The 15,824-nt window shown below is 47.5% G+C and overlaps 1 protein-coding gene across 8 annotated transcripts in view; it reads left to right on the forward strand.

Moving 5' to 3' along the window:
• LOC124015245 (septin-9-like) overlaps nt 1-15,824 on the forward strand; it is a 100,321-nt gene that overhangs the window by 49,061 nt on the left and 35,436 nt on the right. Inside the window, exon 1 of one of the 8 annotated variants that reach the window (XM_046330326.1) lies at nt 6,137-6,394. The exons of 5 other annotated variants lie outside the window; for them this stretch is intronic. In XM_046330326.1, coding sequence (XP_046186282.1) covers nt 6,343-6,394 — 52 coding nt within the window. In that variant the 5' untranslated portion in view covers nt 6,137-6,342. Of the gene's footprint in view, nt 1-6,136; nt 6,395-11,977; nt 12,131-14,022; nt 14,107-15,824 lie in introns of those variants that run through there. 2 more of the 8 variants (XM_046330332.1, XM_046330331.1) reach the window with 2 other exon arrangements.

The following is a 15,824-nucleotide window of genomic DNA, read 5'->3' on the forward strand; positions in this document are numbered from 1 at the left end:
ACACAACAACACAACAACAACACAACACTGTAGTGGACTGCTGGTGGGTTGTTTCCATCAGATCTTGTGTCAAGTAGAGAAATTGGCTCCAGCATAGCACACAAGTAGACCCTAATTCATTTCAATAGGTGACTATGAGTGATAGATGTGATGGTTTCACAAAAGTGATATTGATTCTCTTTCATGACAAAGATATTCCCTAGATACCGGTGGATGTGAAACTCTTTACATTGGCGTACAGATTGTTGACTCCGTGCCTCGTGTGAAGTTTTCCAAGTTACTCTCAGCGGTGTTTTTGTGAGTGATAAGCCGTTTTCCTGTCCATTCGGTTTTTCAAACGGGTAATGACATCAGAGACGCACACTCTGGTTTCCCGGGCTTCCTTCCTTCCGTGTGCTGTCCGTCAGGACGATTGTTTCCCCTCGTCCTGACCTCGCCTCTCTTCCTCTCTCAGCCTGGGTCATGGGATCAGAGTCAGTGGCCCTTCCAGACAGTTGTACTCTATTGTGGTGAGATCACACACCTGGATACATTTTTAGTTCATTTCTAGGATCAAAATGTCAGTCTCTGCCTCTCGGGTGGCGCAGTGGTTAAGGGCGCTGTACTGCAGCACCAGCTGTGCCACCAGAGACTCTGGGTTTGTGCCCAGGCTCTGTCGTAACCGGCCGTGACCGGGAGGTCCGTGGGGTGACACACAATTGGCCTAGCGTCGTCTGGGTTAGCGAGGGCTTGGCCGGTAGGGATGTCCATGTCTCATCGTGCGCCAGCGACTCCTGTGGCGGGCCGGGCGCAGTGCGTTGCCGGGTGCATGGTGTTTCCTCCGACACATTGGTGCTGCTGGCTTCCGGGTTGAATGCGCGCTGTGTTAAGAAGCAGTGCGGCTTGGTTGGGTTGTGTATCAGAGGACGCATGACTTTCGACCTTTGTCTCTCCCGAGCCCGTACTGGGAGTTGTAAGATAGTAGCTACTAACAATTGGATACCATGAAATTGGGGAGAAAAAGGGGTCAAATTCACGCACCAAAAAAAATGTCCGTCTCTAATTTCTGTAGGTGGCTTTAAATATCAACAAAGAAGAAATTGGAAGACTCTTTAATTGAATCAGTGCACTGTTTTTTTTTGTTTTTTTTACCCCTTTTTCATGCACCTGGCAACCTTGGTTAGTGCGCACTGCGCCCGGCCCGCCACAGGAGTCACTGGTGCACGATGAGACAAGGAAATCCCTACCCTAACCCGGACATCCCCTCCCTAACCCGGACGACGCTAGGCCAATTGTGCGCCGCCCCACGGACCTCCCGGTCGCGGCCGGTTACGACAGAGCCTGGGCGCGAACCCAGAGTCTCTGGTGGCACAGCTGGCACTGCCCTTAACCACTGCGCCACCCGGAGGCAGAATCAGTGTTGCTCCCATTCACATCTCTACATTGAACTTCACTATAGGTTTATGATTTGCCTCAGTTGACTGCCCTTGTCATTTTTTCCCTATAACATTTATTTAACTAGGCAAGTCAGTTAAGAACAAATTCTTGCTACAACCAGAGGTCCATTATACTGTAAATGACTGTCATATTATACTGTAACAATACAGACAGGAATTCCCCTTGAGATTCAAATGGACCACTCTGTCCATGGGGGGTGGTTGGTTATGCCATCAGTTCTGACACTCATTGGCCCTGAACTAACATGTTTGGTTGATCAACAAAGTTGTGACGAAGGAGTTTGTTTGTTCCGTGACACACTCCTCTCACTGTTCTCAACCAGGCCCCGTCATTCTCCTCTGGTGGCCTGCCTGTGTGTTGCCGGTCCCGGTCCCCTACACCCTTGTACCCCCATGTGACCTTCTGCAGCGTCACACCAGATGAGGGCCCCACTATCCCCTTTCTACAGAGATTCCCTCCGCACACAGAGAGCCAGAAGGGTGGGGAGATCCCAGGCTGATTAACATGATTAGCAGTGGACCCCCCCCAGGAGGAAAGGTTAGGGCATTGGGGGAGGGGGCAGCCATTCCCATCTGGCTAACGTCGCGCTAACAAACACACACACACACACACACACACACACACACACACACACACACACACACACACACACACACACACACACACACACACACACACACACACACACACACACACACACACACACACTGGGCCTGTACTGTGAAATCGAGTGTAAACATTCCCAAAGTAAGAAACTTTGTACTGATTCCCTAGGATTCTAAAGTACTGTATTCCGTTTCCCCTTCCCCATGTCTTTCCATGCTGTGTCACATAAGTGGAGCCTGAATGGCCTACAGCGCTATGTGATTTAAACCTACTCCGGCGCCTTAGTCTTTAGTTGAAGCACTCCGTTCAGTATCTCAGGTAAGGTCATTGTGATTAAAGCCTCTCTTGACAGCAGGGCACTGTGGTGCATTCATTACGGAAACCGTTTACCGTTTAAGAACCAAACGGAAGCAGAACAGAACGAAACTAGAGTTTCTATTTGGACCAATTCAGGTAGGCCCCTTGTCTGCTTCCGTTTTAAAAGAAATGTTGCAACAGGATACGCCCCTGGTATCCATCACAGCAAGAGATGCCCCTCTTCTCTCGCTCGCGGGGCCATTCATGAAGTCATTCACCAAGTCACTATGGTACGAGGAGAGGAAGGAGGCCCCACTCCTTTTAACCAGGCAGATAGTGACCTGGAGATGATGCTTATTGGGTCTTTAACACATGTCTACTCTGGAGTCACATTTGTTTTCAATTTGTGGACAGGACTAGGAATGGGGCAACACCTTAGGGGGGAAGGGAGCACTGCAGGGTTTGGGCTGGTGTACATTTAGCTTTTACACAGCCAGCAAGCAGGGACTTGATGGCAAGGGAGGACTATGACACACTCACACACACATGCATGTACGCACACACACACACACCACCTCAGACAGTGGTCAGGCGTCTCCCAGTTTAATTGCACTCAGCGTGACCTGCTGTGTCATTATGAGAGAGAGTAGAAATGTCTTTATTCTTTTGGAACTTTTGTGAGTGCAATGTTTACTGTTCATTTTTTGTTTATTTCACTTTTGTTTATTATCTACTTCACTTGCTTTGGCAACGACAACATGCGTTTCCTATGCCAATGAAGCCCTTGAATCGAGTAGAGGAGGCCGTCTGCTAGAGCATATCATCGTGGCTCATCTTAAACTGTTGACAGGTTCCAAACCTCTCAGGGTTAGCGTTAGCGGGCTAGGAAGACTACAGAGTGAGGTCATTCGACTGCAGTGTCGGCCACTCACTTTCAGCTCCCCCCGAGGGCAAGCGGTGTTAGCTCATCATCATGTCTGTGGGTGCAGAGCTCAGAGTGGCCAGCAGGAGGTGCAGTATCACATGTGGAGTGTAGGGTTTGGCTTAGGGGAGATGGCTGTGGGACCTGGCTTGCAGGTACTGATTGCATCTTATACAGGACGTTGCTGAGGGCATATAGACAGTAAAGGTGCATCTCGAAGTACATCTCTTGTTCTCTTATCCACTCGGTGTTTCTTTCATTTCTCTCCCCCCTTTCTCTTCTCACTCACACATTGTTCTGTATCTCACTAAAACTGAATGAATGTGTCTGGTTGTGTCATGTGGGATTTATCCCTGATGTGATTTAAAGTGTTTTTGGAGGCTGTGGACTCTGACTGGGTCAGTGGAAAGCCTGTGTCTGTCTGTGTGTATTGAGCGCTTCCACTGAGGGAGAGCTGAGCTGAGTGAAGTGGAAACCGGACAGGGTCCCCCAGATAAGGTTTCCGGAAGCTTCTGTTTACTCTGCTCCGCCTGGTGGAAGTCAGGGGTTAAACAAGGTTCCCATGCAGCACACACACACGCACACACTCCACTAAAGCAACTCCAGTTCCCCCTTCCTCCTATTTCCAGTCTCCCTGAGCCGCTATCTCCCAGTCCCCACCCTTTTCTTCCTTAGTGAGTTCTCTGAATGCTGGTCAAGCTGGCCTGACACTAGTCACGACCGTACAAAATAGGTAGGGCCAGGACCTTTTCCTGACCACCAGCCAACGACTATCATCACTACCAATGGCTGGACCCTCCCCTGACTCTACCACAGTCTTTTATCTGATTTATTGTGGTTTATCTTGAAGAGGGGTCTGTCTGGTCCTGTCTGGTCCTGTCTGGTCCTGCTTATAGACTGCACCCAGCTGCTACGGGCTGACCAGGATGAGCTCACTATTTCTCAGTTTTGCCAACTGTACAGCTGGTTAACAAAGAGAAGGTCCACTTTGTCAGTGCCTCAGCTCTCAACACCCTCTGCTAATGAGGTTTTCCTCATCCCTGGCTGATAAGGGCCATGTTTGGAATGATAATGGTGTTTTGCTGTAATTAAACTCTCTCTTTCACCATAACAATACGAGGTTCCCAGATATTGACGTCATGTACAGGTCTTTGTCGAGTGCAGTGCCTCGCAACCAACAGTTGTTGCTGTGTGGCCAAAGATTCAGTGAGTGCACACGAATTGTGAGGGGGCACTGGACAGATGGCCATACGTACCACTGTTGTGCCATCTGCTAGGCCCGGGCAGTGGGCAGATGGGAGGCAGGGCAGGGTATGTGTGGGGTCAGTACACCCCCTCTCCCTGCTGGACCTCTCCTAAGGAGGTACCTAAATAATAGTAATCAGTCACCATAGAAATAGAATTACTAGAACGGCGTCAATGTTCTGTGATTCTATTTCTATCAGCCACCAGTCAATTGGGGGGGGGGGGGGGGGGGGGGTGTTAGAGGCACAGTACTGCAGGGAGTTATTGACCCTTAGATGTTCAATAGAAGAGGAAGACGGTTACTTTTTATGATCAATTGTTAATTCATCTTCAATCATATATTTTTTATAAAGACATGATTCCATGTTAATTAAATGTCTCACTGGCAGACCTCATCGATTTGGTCGTATAGGCCCCTCCCAGGTTTACGTGATTTTGACCTGTCATTCAATAAATTTCCTCAGGACAAAATGCAAGTACTGTAGGGCACAAAATGGTGTCCAGTGTCCAGTTGCACAGGCTGGGGCCCCATGCTGATTATAGCTGCGGCAACTGCTTCCTAGCTGATGCTCACTTTACATTGAGGTGAATGAGACCACTCTTCGTAATGGAGTCATCATCGCACCCATTGACGCACGGCACAGTGCCTGGAGGTGTGTTTGACAGGGGTAATATGACTAGACTTAAACCCTAATCCCCTCTGAACAGCCCTAGATCAAACAACACTGGGTTAGCACGCACACAAACACGCACGCGCGTGCACACACACACTGCTTTCTTGCCCGACTGGCTTCTCACCTCCACGGAGTCCTCTATTGCCTAAACACAGCTAACACTGCTACATTGGGAGTCATTATCCGGTGGAAGTAGCTAGCTTTGTCAATTTAGCTAAAGTAGCTCGGCTCCGAGGAACTCTGCGTGAACTTTCACCTTCACGATGTGCGAAGCGTTGGAGCTTTGTACTCAGTGATGAGACATGAATGAATAAAAAGGTTTGTTCATATAAAATACAAAATATTTGTATATTGCTATTCAAATATCATGAGAAAATACATAATTATGAATGAAATATATTTTTGGTTGTGATTATTCATTATTCAGAAGACAAGAACAAGCAAGAGTAGCTGAAGATGTAGGGGAAAGGGCAACGGTACCGCCTCTGACAGTATGTGGTGTTGTACAGTAGTACACACGTCTACGGTTAGTCCTATTCTCCCTTTCTGGACTGTACTGACATATCTTTCAGGAACAGGATACACCATTTAAATCATCCAACTTACAGTAAAGCTATAATTGGGGAAAAACCGTTGACTACTTACGTTACGACTAGATCTTTTGGTGTTCATTTACTGTAACACTGATAAGCTCTCTGTCTCTCCCAGTTCAGCACAAGGCAAAGTTTCTATTAAGGATAATTATCATCATAACTCTGGGAAGTTTTCTGGAACGACCGCACTGAGAGAATGTATGTAATCAGGGTCCCGTCTTCCTCTCTTTCTTCTCCTCCATTCCAAGCTGAGTCATCTGACTCCCCCCTAGAATTCCAGCTGGAATTAGGGGCAGGGATTCCCCCGGAAGCGCAATCCGATCGGTGGAGCTCTGTTTATTGTTCAGTCTTGAGGCTCCGGGTAAGGAACGCCGAGTTGGGAACATCGGGAAGAGGGGGAGTTACAGAAACTGTACATTAGATCCCAGTCGCTCCCAGGCACTCCCAGCTGTCACTGTGAAGAGTTTAGGTTTGGGAAGCAGTTGGGAATTTTATTTGGGATTTTTTTTACTTCCACGTCGGAATAGTTTGTTCTGTGGTGCTTCGACTGGGACTTTGATTGGAAGACATGGCTGCATGTGGTGCAGAGATGCACATTAACCCTGAGATGGAGGTCCTTTGTGAGTATGGCTGATGGGCTGCATCACAAATGGCACCATATTCCCTATATAGTGCACTACTTTTGACCAGGGTTCTGGTCAAAAGTAGTGCACTATGTCGGGAATAGGGTGTCATTTGAGATGCAAACTTGAAGGAAGGGGGAGGGCTGTTGAGACAACTGGTGTGACTGAGACAACTGGTTTCTATTAAGGCCAATCAGGGGGCTACATGATGTTTAACTCTACTTTAGACGCTGAGGAAATGGAAAGGCAATCAGGGACATCCCAAGATGCTTTTTAATAAGTTCCTCTTCTACCCCTAAAACCTCAGTTTAGATGAGGTAAGGCCACATAGGGTCTGCATTGATTTCTCTCTCCCTGAAGTTTTGTTTTATCATCTGTGCTGTTTCGTGCTACTCTTGTATGTTGCATTAAGGCTCCATGTTCACAGTTGAGTTATGTATCACTAAGAATTTCCTTGATTCGAAAGTGGAGTTGAATAGTTTGCATATACACAGTATGTGTTATGTCTGAGTCTGCATGCTTCTAATGGTGGTTTGATGGAATCCTTGTGCATGCTAGCCTCTCTCGCTCTAGCTCTCTCTCGCTCTAGCTCTCTCTTTTTCTAGCTCTCGCTCTAGATCTCTCTCTAGCGCTCTCTCTATCTCTCTCTCTCGCTCTAGCTCTCTCTCAGGCTCTTTCTAGCTCTCTCTCTAGTTCTAGCTCTCTCTCTAGCTCTCTCTCTAGCTCTAGCTCTCTCTCTATCTCTCTCTCTAGCTCTCTCTCTGGCTCTCTCTCTAGCTCTAGCTCTCTCTCTAGCTCTCTCTCTAGCTCTCTCTCTGGCTCTCTCTGGCTCTCTCTGGCTCTCTCTAGCTCTCTCTCTCTCTAGCTCTCTCTCTCTCTAGTTCTAGCTCTCTCTCTAGCTCTAGCTCTAGCTCTAGCTCTCTCTCTAGCTCTCTAGCTCTCTAGCTCTCTCTCTAGCTCTCTCTCTAGCTCTGGCTCCCTCTAGTTCTAGCTCTCGCTCTCTCTAGCTCTCTCTACCTCTCTCTAGCTCTCTCTCTCTCTCTAGCTCTCTCTCTCTCTAGTTCTAGCTCTCTCTCTAGCTCTAGCTCTAGCTCTCTCTCTAGCTCTAGCTCTCTCGCTCTCTCGCTCTCTCGCTCTCTAGCTCTCTAGCTCTCTCTCTAGCTCTCTCTCTAGCTCTGGCTCCCTCTAGTTCTAGCTCTCGCTCTCTCTAGCTCTCTCTAGCTCTCTCTCTCTCTCTAGCTCTCTCTCTAGCTCTCGCTCTCTCTTGAACTCTCTCTAGCTCTCTCTCTCTTGAGCTCTCTCTAGCTCTCGCTCTCGAGCTCTATCTAGCTCTCTCTCAAGCTCTCTCTAGCTCTCTCTAGCTCTAGCTCTCCCTCTAGCTCTCTAGCTCTCTCTAGCTCTCTAGCTCTCTCTCTAGCTCTCTCTAGCTCTCTCTAGCTCTCTAGCTCTCTCTCTAGCTCTCTCTAGCTCTCTCTAGCTCTCTGTAGCTCTCTCTCTAGCTCTCTCTCTAGCTCTCTCTCTAGCTCTGGCTCCCTCTAGTTCTAGCTCTCGCTCTCTAGCTCTCTCTAGCTCTCTCGTTCTCTCTCCTTATCTCGCTCTCTCGCTCTAGCGCGCTCTCTCGCTCTAGCGTGCTCTCGCACCCTAGCTCTTGCGCTCTCTCTCACTCTAGCTCTCTCTCCCCTCTCTCTCTCCCCATCTAGCTCTCTCTCCCTCTCTCTAGTGCTCTCTAGCACGCTCTCTCTATCTACTGTATGGACAGTTGAAGTCGGAAGTTTACATACACTTATGTTGGAGTCATTAAAACTCATTTTTCAACCACTCCACAAATATCTTGTTAACAAACTATAGTTTTTGCAAGTCGGTTAGGACATCTACTTTGTGCATGACACAATTAATTTTTTCAACAATTGTTTACAGATTATTTCACTTATAATTCACTGTATCACAATTCCAGTGCGTCAGCAGTTTACATACACTAAGTTGACTGCGCCTTTAAACAGCTTGGAATATTCCAGACAATTATGTCTTTAGAAGTTTCTGATAGGCTAATTGACATCATTTGAGTCAATTGGAGTTGTACCTGTGGATGTATTTCAAGGCCTACCTTCAAACTCAGTGCCTCTTGACATCATGGGAAAATCAAAAGAAATCAGCCAAGACCTCCACAATTCTGGTTCATCCTTGGGAGCAATTTCCAAATGCCTGAAGGTACCACATTCATCTGTACAAACAATAGTACGCAAGTACACAAGTATAAACACCATGGGACCACACAGCCGTCATACCAGCCGTCAGGTACAAAAGTTTCTATATCCACAGTAAAACGAGTCCTATATCGACATAACCTGAAAGGCCGCTCAGCAAGGAAGAAGCCACTACCCCAGAACCACCATTAAAAAAATCCAGACTACGGTTTGCAACTGCACATGGGGACAATTATCATACATTTTTGGAGAAATGTCCTCTGGTCTGATGAAACAAAAACAGAACTGTTTGACCGTAATGACCATCGTTATGTCTGGAGGAAAGAGGGAGGCTTGCAAGCCGAAGAACACCATCCCAACCGTAAAGCACGGGGGTGGCAGCATCATGTTGTGGGGGTGCTTTGCTGCAGGAGGGACTGATGCACTTCACAAAATAGATGGCTTCATGAGGTAGGAAAATGATGTGGATATATTGAAGCAACATCTCAAGACTTCAGTCAGGAAGTTAAAGCTTGGTCACAAATGGGTCTTCCAAATGGAAAATGACCCCAAGCATATTTTCAAAGTTGTTGCAAAATGTCTTAAGGACAACAAAGTCAAGGTTTTGGAGTGGCCATCACAAAGCCCTGACCTCAATCCTATAGACAATTTGTGGGCAGAACTGAAAAAGCATGTGCGAGCAAGGAGGCCTACAAACCTGACTCCGTTACACCAGCTCTGTCAGGAGGAATGGGCCAAAATTCACCCAACTTATTGTGGGAAGTTTGTGGAAGGCTACCCGAAACGTTTGACCCATGTTAAACAATTTAAAGGCAATGCTACCAAATACTAATTGAGTGTATGTAAACTTCTGACCTACTTGGAATGTGATGAAAGAAATAAAAGCTGAAATAAATCATTCTCTCTACTATTATTCTGACATTTCACCTTCTTAAAATAAAGTGGTGATCCTAACTGACCTAAGACATGGAATATTTACTAGGATTAAATGTCAGGAATTGTGAAAAACTGAGTTTAAATGTATTTGGCTCAGGTGTATGTAATCTTGAACTGTATGTATGTATATATCTGGGAGTTATTTGGCTCTGTTATGTAACACAGTTGGGAAGTGTCACTGTAAAACTGAGAGGAAACAATCCATTAGATAAACACCTTGGCTAAAACAAACCTCTGACCACAAATTCCGACAGTTAATCTACTTTGCGGCAGCTGTTCAAACAACAGGCGCATGGGTCTTTCAAAAGAGAGAGAGTGTGTGTGTGTGTGTGTGTGTGTGTGTGTGTGTGTGTGTGTGTGTGTGTGTGTGTGTGTGTGTGTGTGTGTGTGTGTGTGTGTGTGTGTGTGTGTGTGTGTGTGTGTGTGTGTGTGTGTGTGTGCGTGTGCGTGTGTGTGCCTCGAGTGCAGAAAAGTGCAGATGAAAGCAAACTAGGCCAGGTTTACTTTAACCTTGAAGAGCAACATACAAGCGGAGGTCTGCGATGAGTCAGGAGCAGAGTTGGAGGGATCGTGTAGCTGGAGTGCAGCACAGTCCCCGAGGGAGTACTACTGTGTGTGTATATGGAGGATTAATAATAATAATAATAATATATGCCATTTAAGACGCTGCGACTTACAGTCATGTGTGCATACATTCTACGTAATGATCCCGGGATTGAACCCACTACCCTGGGTGCGCCATGCTCTACCAAATGAGCTACAGAAGGACTAGAAATGGACTGCACAAACGTAATGTCTTCAGGGTGCAGAGTTTGGGTTTTCCTGACCCTGTGACTAAGGTCAGAGTTTATCCTGGTCTGGTCACACAGTCAGAAGTCGGTCCCTAACTCTAAAACGGGCCTTTTTCTGCCTATACCATGTCTCCCATGTGGTGCCATGAGATTATGGGTTCATCTCAATAGTGTAAAGGAGCTACCTCTCTCCGTCTGCTTTCCTTCACCTGCACTGATCTAATCCTGGTGGGAATTTGCTATCACTTATCCGGTTCCTTCAGATGAGTGTGGACGACGAGAAGGAGACGAGGAGAGGAAGCCCCTTTGGACTAGAGAGATGCACCCAGGCCTCAGCTGTTTTCATCTGGTTGCATGCATCCTCACATGCTGTCTCCATCTGCACCACAGGGGAGCAGAGCAGCCTCGGCTACAGCTCAACAGGAAGTCGCTTGTTTCTCTCCTTCCCAGATAAGCTTGGCCAGATGTTCTCTCCCTCCTCCTCCGCTGTCCTTCTTCATCCCTTCTTTATCCCTTCTTCCATCTCTCTGGGTGGGAGGCTGAATGTCTGTGTGAGTCACTCTCTCTCTGCTGAGTCATTGAGGTGACTTGGTTAATCAGCTCCATGTGTTCTAATCACTGTGTGGGCCTCCTCCAATCAGATCTGACCTCTAGTCCAATCAGAGAGCTCCCCTCTGGGGTTGTGCCTGCATGGGTCTCCAGTTGCCTGTTCGGCCCACACAGTTTGATGTGATTATACGAAGCTGGCCTCAAAATGGCCTCCAGAAGTGGGGTAAATGACAAAACAAACAGAATGACAAACAAAGCTCTGGCGAGACGTTCAGCCAACAGAGCAACAGCCGCCTAAGAACTGGGTCATTTAATAAGGTTCTGGCACAATAATTCAAATGTTTGTTTGCAACTGCAAAACAAGGACGTGGCTCCAGGGTCTCATCTCGTTATCGTGGCATGCAATCAAGATAAGGAAGGAAGTCTGAATGTGATCTCTCACCCACAGACTTCTCTTTGCCAAAAAAAGTCTTCTGAGGTCTATTAGCTAAAGGGCTGAAGGGCTGGACTCGGATCAGTTGCTATGGTCATGAGCGTACAGTAGTAATCGGAGGATGCCTGTTCTAGGACTTCTATTTCTATGGGCCCGGCGACTTAGTCATTTTGCGACCATTTGGAGCACCGAAATAGACTCGGTCAATGAGCAAAGCTTGAGTTTCAATTTAGAATTCGCTCATCGTGACAAGGATGATCCTTCCAAACTAGCTGATATTCCACAGGACCAGCTAAATGTATGGCGGTCATTGATTCAGTCCCTGTCGATCTCTGGGTTCTCCCAAGACGAGGGAGAGCAACAAACAAACAACGTCTGTGCTGCAGTGTTTTATGCTGCAGATGAACAAATCATTGACAATGCAGGGCATACTGCATAACCTGCCCTACATTGAATCAGAAACCACATGCAGCTTGCCTGGCTTCAATATGAAGTTTTTTTGGGGGGGGGGGGGGGGGATAAACAGACACGCTACTGATGTATTCCAAATAGAGCCTCAACCCGACGAGCCTGCGGGTGACGTTCTGTATTAGCTCAAGAGAAGACGACCTGCTCGCTCATATCTATCTCTCACTGAGACTGAGACCGGATGCCTATAGGGCCAGGTGCACAAACCATTTTGGTCCAATACATACACAAACCATGTGGTCCAATACATACACCAACACCATGACAGGAAGGAAGCGTTTGTGCTGAAGAGGAGAAAACGTCTCTTGGGCCTCACATCAGCTTGCAAATGTGGTGGGAAAAGCTTGTTTAGGTAAGTGCAGTACTGAGATGTTTCTCTTTCCATCTTTCCACCCGCTTGTGATAAAAACACATTTCTCTCTTAATTCCAGTAATCGGATAAGAAGGAAGAGTGTTTCCGGCATTGAAAGGATTGTGATTTTCATAAGTATGAATACAGATTTATGATAGACACAATTCCACAGACGTTGCATGGAGAGGCCCACGTAGCAAGTGACTGCAGCTAGGAAACCCAAGGAATATACCACGCTAACGTATATCACTGTATGTAGACATGACCGAGATCCGCAGTTATTGCAGGCAACAAGTCAACGTATGAGACCAAAAGGAAGTCACACATTGTACTCTTATACAGTTCAGAATGTTTTGAAGTACAGTCGACAGAGCTGTTAGAATGTTTCATGCGGAGTCTGATGACTGTGGGATGGTATTCATTTGTTATCTGGGACATATTCCTTTAGTCATGGGGCTGTATGAGGCATTAATGTGATGGATGGAGACTCATTTTAACCCTGGAGGAAAAGAGCCAGTGGCCTCCTCACAGTACACACACAGTGTGCATACACACACACATACACATACACATACACATACACATACACATACACATACACATACACACACACACACACACACACAGTGTGCATACACATACACATACACATACACATACACATACACATACACATACACACACACACACACACACAGTGTGCATACACACACACATACACATACACATACACATACACATACACATACACATACACACACACACACACACACACACACATACAGGGAGAGACACTGCGCTGAGCATTGGGAGGGAAGGGACAGATGGACATCAACACACACACACACATACAGGGAGAGACACTGCGCTGAGCATTGGGAGGGAAGGGGCAGATGGACATCAACACACACACACATACAGGGAGAGACACTGCGCTGAGCATTGGGAGGGAAGGGGCAGATGGACATCAACACACACACACACATACAGGGAGAGACACTGCGCTGAGCATTGGGAGGGAAGGGACAGATGGACATCAACACACACACATACAGGGAGAGACACTGCGCTGAGCATTGGAAGGGAAGGGGCAGATGGACATCAACACACACACATACAGGGAGAGACACTGCGCTGAGCATTGGAAGGGAAGGGGCAGATGGACATCAACACACACACATACAGGGAGAGACACTGCGCTGAGCATTGGAAGGGAAGGGACAGATGGACATCAACACACACACATACAGGGAGAGACACTGCGCTGAGCATTGGGAGGGAAGGGGCAGATGGACATCAACACACACACATACAGGGAGAGACACTGCGCTGAGCATTGGAAGGGAAGGGGCAGATGGACATCAACACACACACATACAGGGAGAGACACTGCGCTGAGCATTGGAAGGGAAGGGGCAGATGGACATCAACACACATACTCTCTTTCACTGAATACACATTTGTTACACACTTTTTTCTCCTTTCTAAGCTCGTGCAAACTGTCACATGTTCTTTAATCTTTCCGTTTCCACCTCTTACACACACTCACTTTTCCTTTTCCTGTCAAACACATACACCCTTTTCTCTCCATTCCTTAAACATATGCACTCTTATAACACACTCCTTTCCTCCCATTTCCAACTGCCCCCCCTCCCCCTACACACACACACACACACACACACACACACACACACACACACACACACACACACACACACACACACACACACACACACACACACACACACACACACACACACACACAATGTGTCCAGCACATTCACAATGCTCCCCATTCAACTCTCCCTGAATGAGGGGTGTGGCATGCCTGCTGCTGGCCGCCTGGCTGGCCTGCTTGGGTGTAGAGTGGTGGGTCATGTGTCCAGGCTGTGGGGGCGGGGCCTGGGAGCAGCAGCAGAGCCTGCCCAGCTGGAGCAGAGATCAGGGTGGCTGAGAGGGAAGAGAGAGAGGCTAGGGTGAGTGTCTCTGGTTTTCTGTTCATTCATAACATGCTACGGCTTCTTGTTTCTCTGATTTGTGTGTGTGATTTCCGATTGTAGAAAGGCTGGAGGAGTGATAGAAAGGAAAGAGAGGGCTGGTGGGGTTGTTCAGTCTGTCTGTGTGTGTGTGTGTGTCCTGTCTGGATGGGGTTTTGGAGCTGAACCGTGTAGTGTGTGTGTGACAGCTGTATTTGTCAGGGATTGGAACGGTGTCATAATAATATTCAGACCAGACCATTTTTTTTCTATCGGTCTTTCTCTTGTTCCATTGTGCTCTCTGGGAGAGTTTGGGGGGTTACTGCTCCCTCTCTTTTAGGTTACCCCCCTCTCTCTATCTGTTTCTCATCCCCCTCTCTCTACCCCCTCTTTCCTTTGTGCTCGGCCCCATTCAGCTTGAATAATCAATCTGCTTAAATGGGTGGGGAGTATTTATTGACCAATCATGTTAGTCCTAATTGCTCCCTGTGTCGAATGTTCTGGCTTGACTTTGATCAATTGCAGTGGATTGGTAAGTATGATTTAATTTTGGCAACCCCATGCATCTGCTCTCTGGTGGGTTGCTGTTGCAAGTTCAAGGCGAAGCGTCAGGCCACATTTTCTGCATGAGACTTTCTTCAATGGAAGAGCGGCCCATTCCTTTACAACCCACCCCCAGCCCCCAACCCACCCCCAGCCCCCAACCCACCCCCAGCCCCTCCGCTTCACCTGCCTCTCAAGAAAGAACCACGTTTGTGCCCCGTCTTATGTGACTGACCATGTTCCGTTCCCTGTTTCTGCTGTTGAACATATCAGCCACATGGCTTCTAGTTGCAGTAGTTCCAGTTCTTGGCCACACGACCTCCATTTTACCCAGCGTTCGACAGGTTGTAATTGTACACAATCCACCAATAGACAGCGACTGTTGAAGACAGTAGAACAAGACGCAGCAGTGTAGCTTTCTGCCCCAGTCGTCACACCATAGTACACGTCAGATGTTCTAGATGTCCTTGCCTCGGAGTGTCCGCCACACTGTATCCCTATACGACCAAGGAGGGATACTGTTAGCTTAAACTGCAGTCAACATTTGTGTGTGTGTGTGTGTGTGTGCACCAGTCTCAGCACCAGTGTAACAGATGTGACCGTACTTCTAGCTCTCTTGCGTTTTGTGTTTTTAAAGAAAGGACTGTCCAGCCGGCGGCCCCAGTCGATTGGTGTTTATTCTGACGTTGGACACAAGGAAGCACATCAGACGTGCAGGACAACAGTATGTTGATGGCTGTAGATTCGTGATTCCGCGCTTGGCATGGAAATAACTGTGAATTAGCAGGGGCCTTTCTCGAGCGAGCTAACTCACTCTTACAAGCAATAACATACGAAAGCACATCCCACACTTCCGGCCAGTATCGAACAGGTAAAGTACACGTATGCACTGAGTACACCACACGTTAGGAATATTGAGTTGCACCCTTTTTGCCCTCAGAACAGCCTCAGTTCGTCGGAGGCATGGACTCTACAAAGTGCCGAAAGGGTTCCACAGGGATTCTGGCCCATGTTGACTCCAATGCTTCCCAAACTTGTCAAGTTGGCTGGATGTCCTTTGGGTGGTGGACCATTCTTGATACACACGGGAAACTGTTGAGTGTGAGAAACCCAGCAGCGTTGCAGTTCTTGACACAAACCGCTGCTACCAAACCCTGTACAAAGGCACTTACGTT

Source organism: Oncorhynchus gorbuscha, linkage group LG26 (genome assembly GCF_021184085.1).
Source record: "Oncorhynchus gorbuscha isolate QuinsamMale2020 ecotype Even-year linkage group LG26, OgorEven_v1.0, whole genome shotgun sequence".
In the NCBI taxonomy this organism is placed as follows: Eukaryota; Metazoa; Chordata; class Actinopteri; order Salmoniformes; family Salmonidae; genus Oncorhynchus; species Oncorhynchus gorbuscha.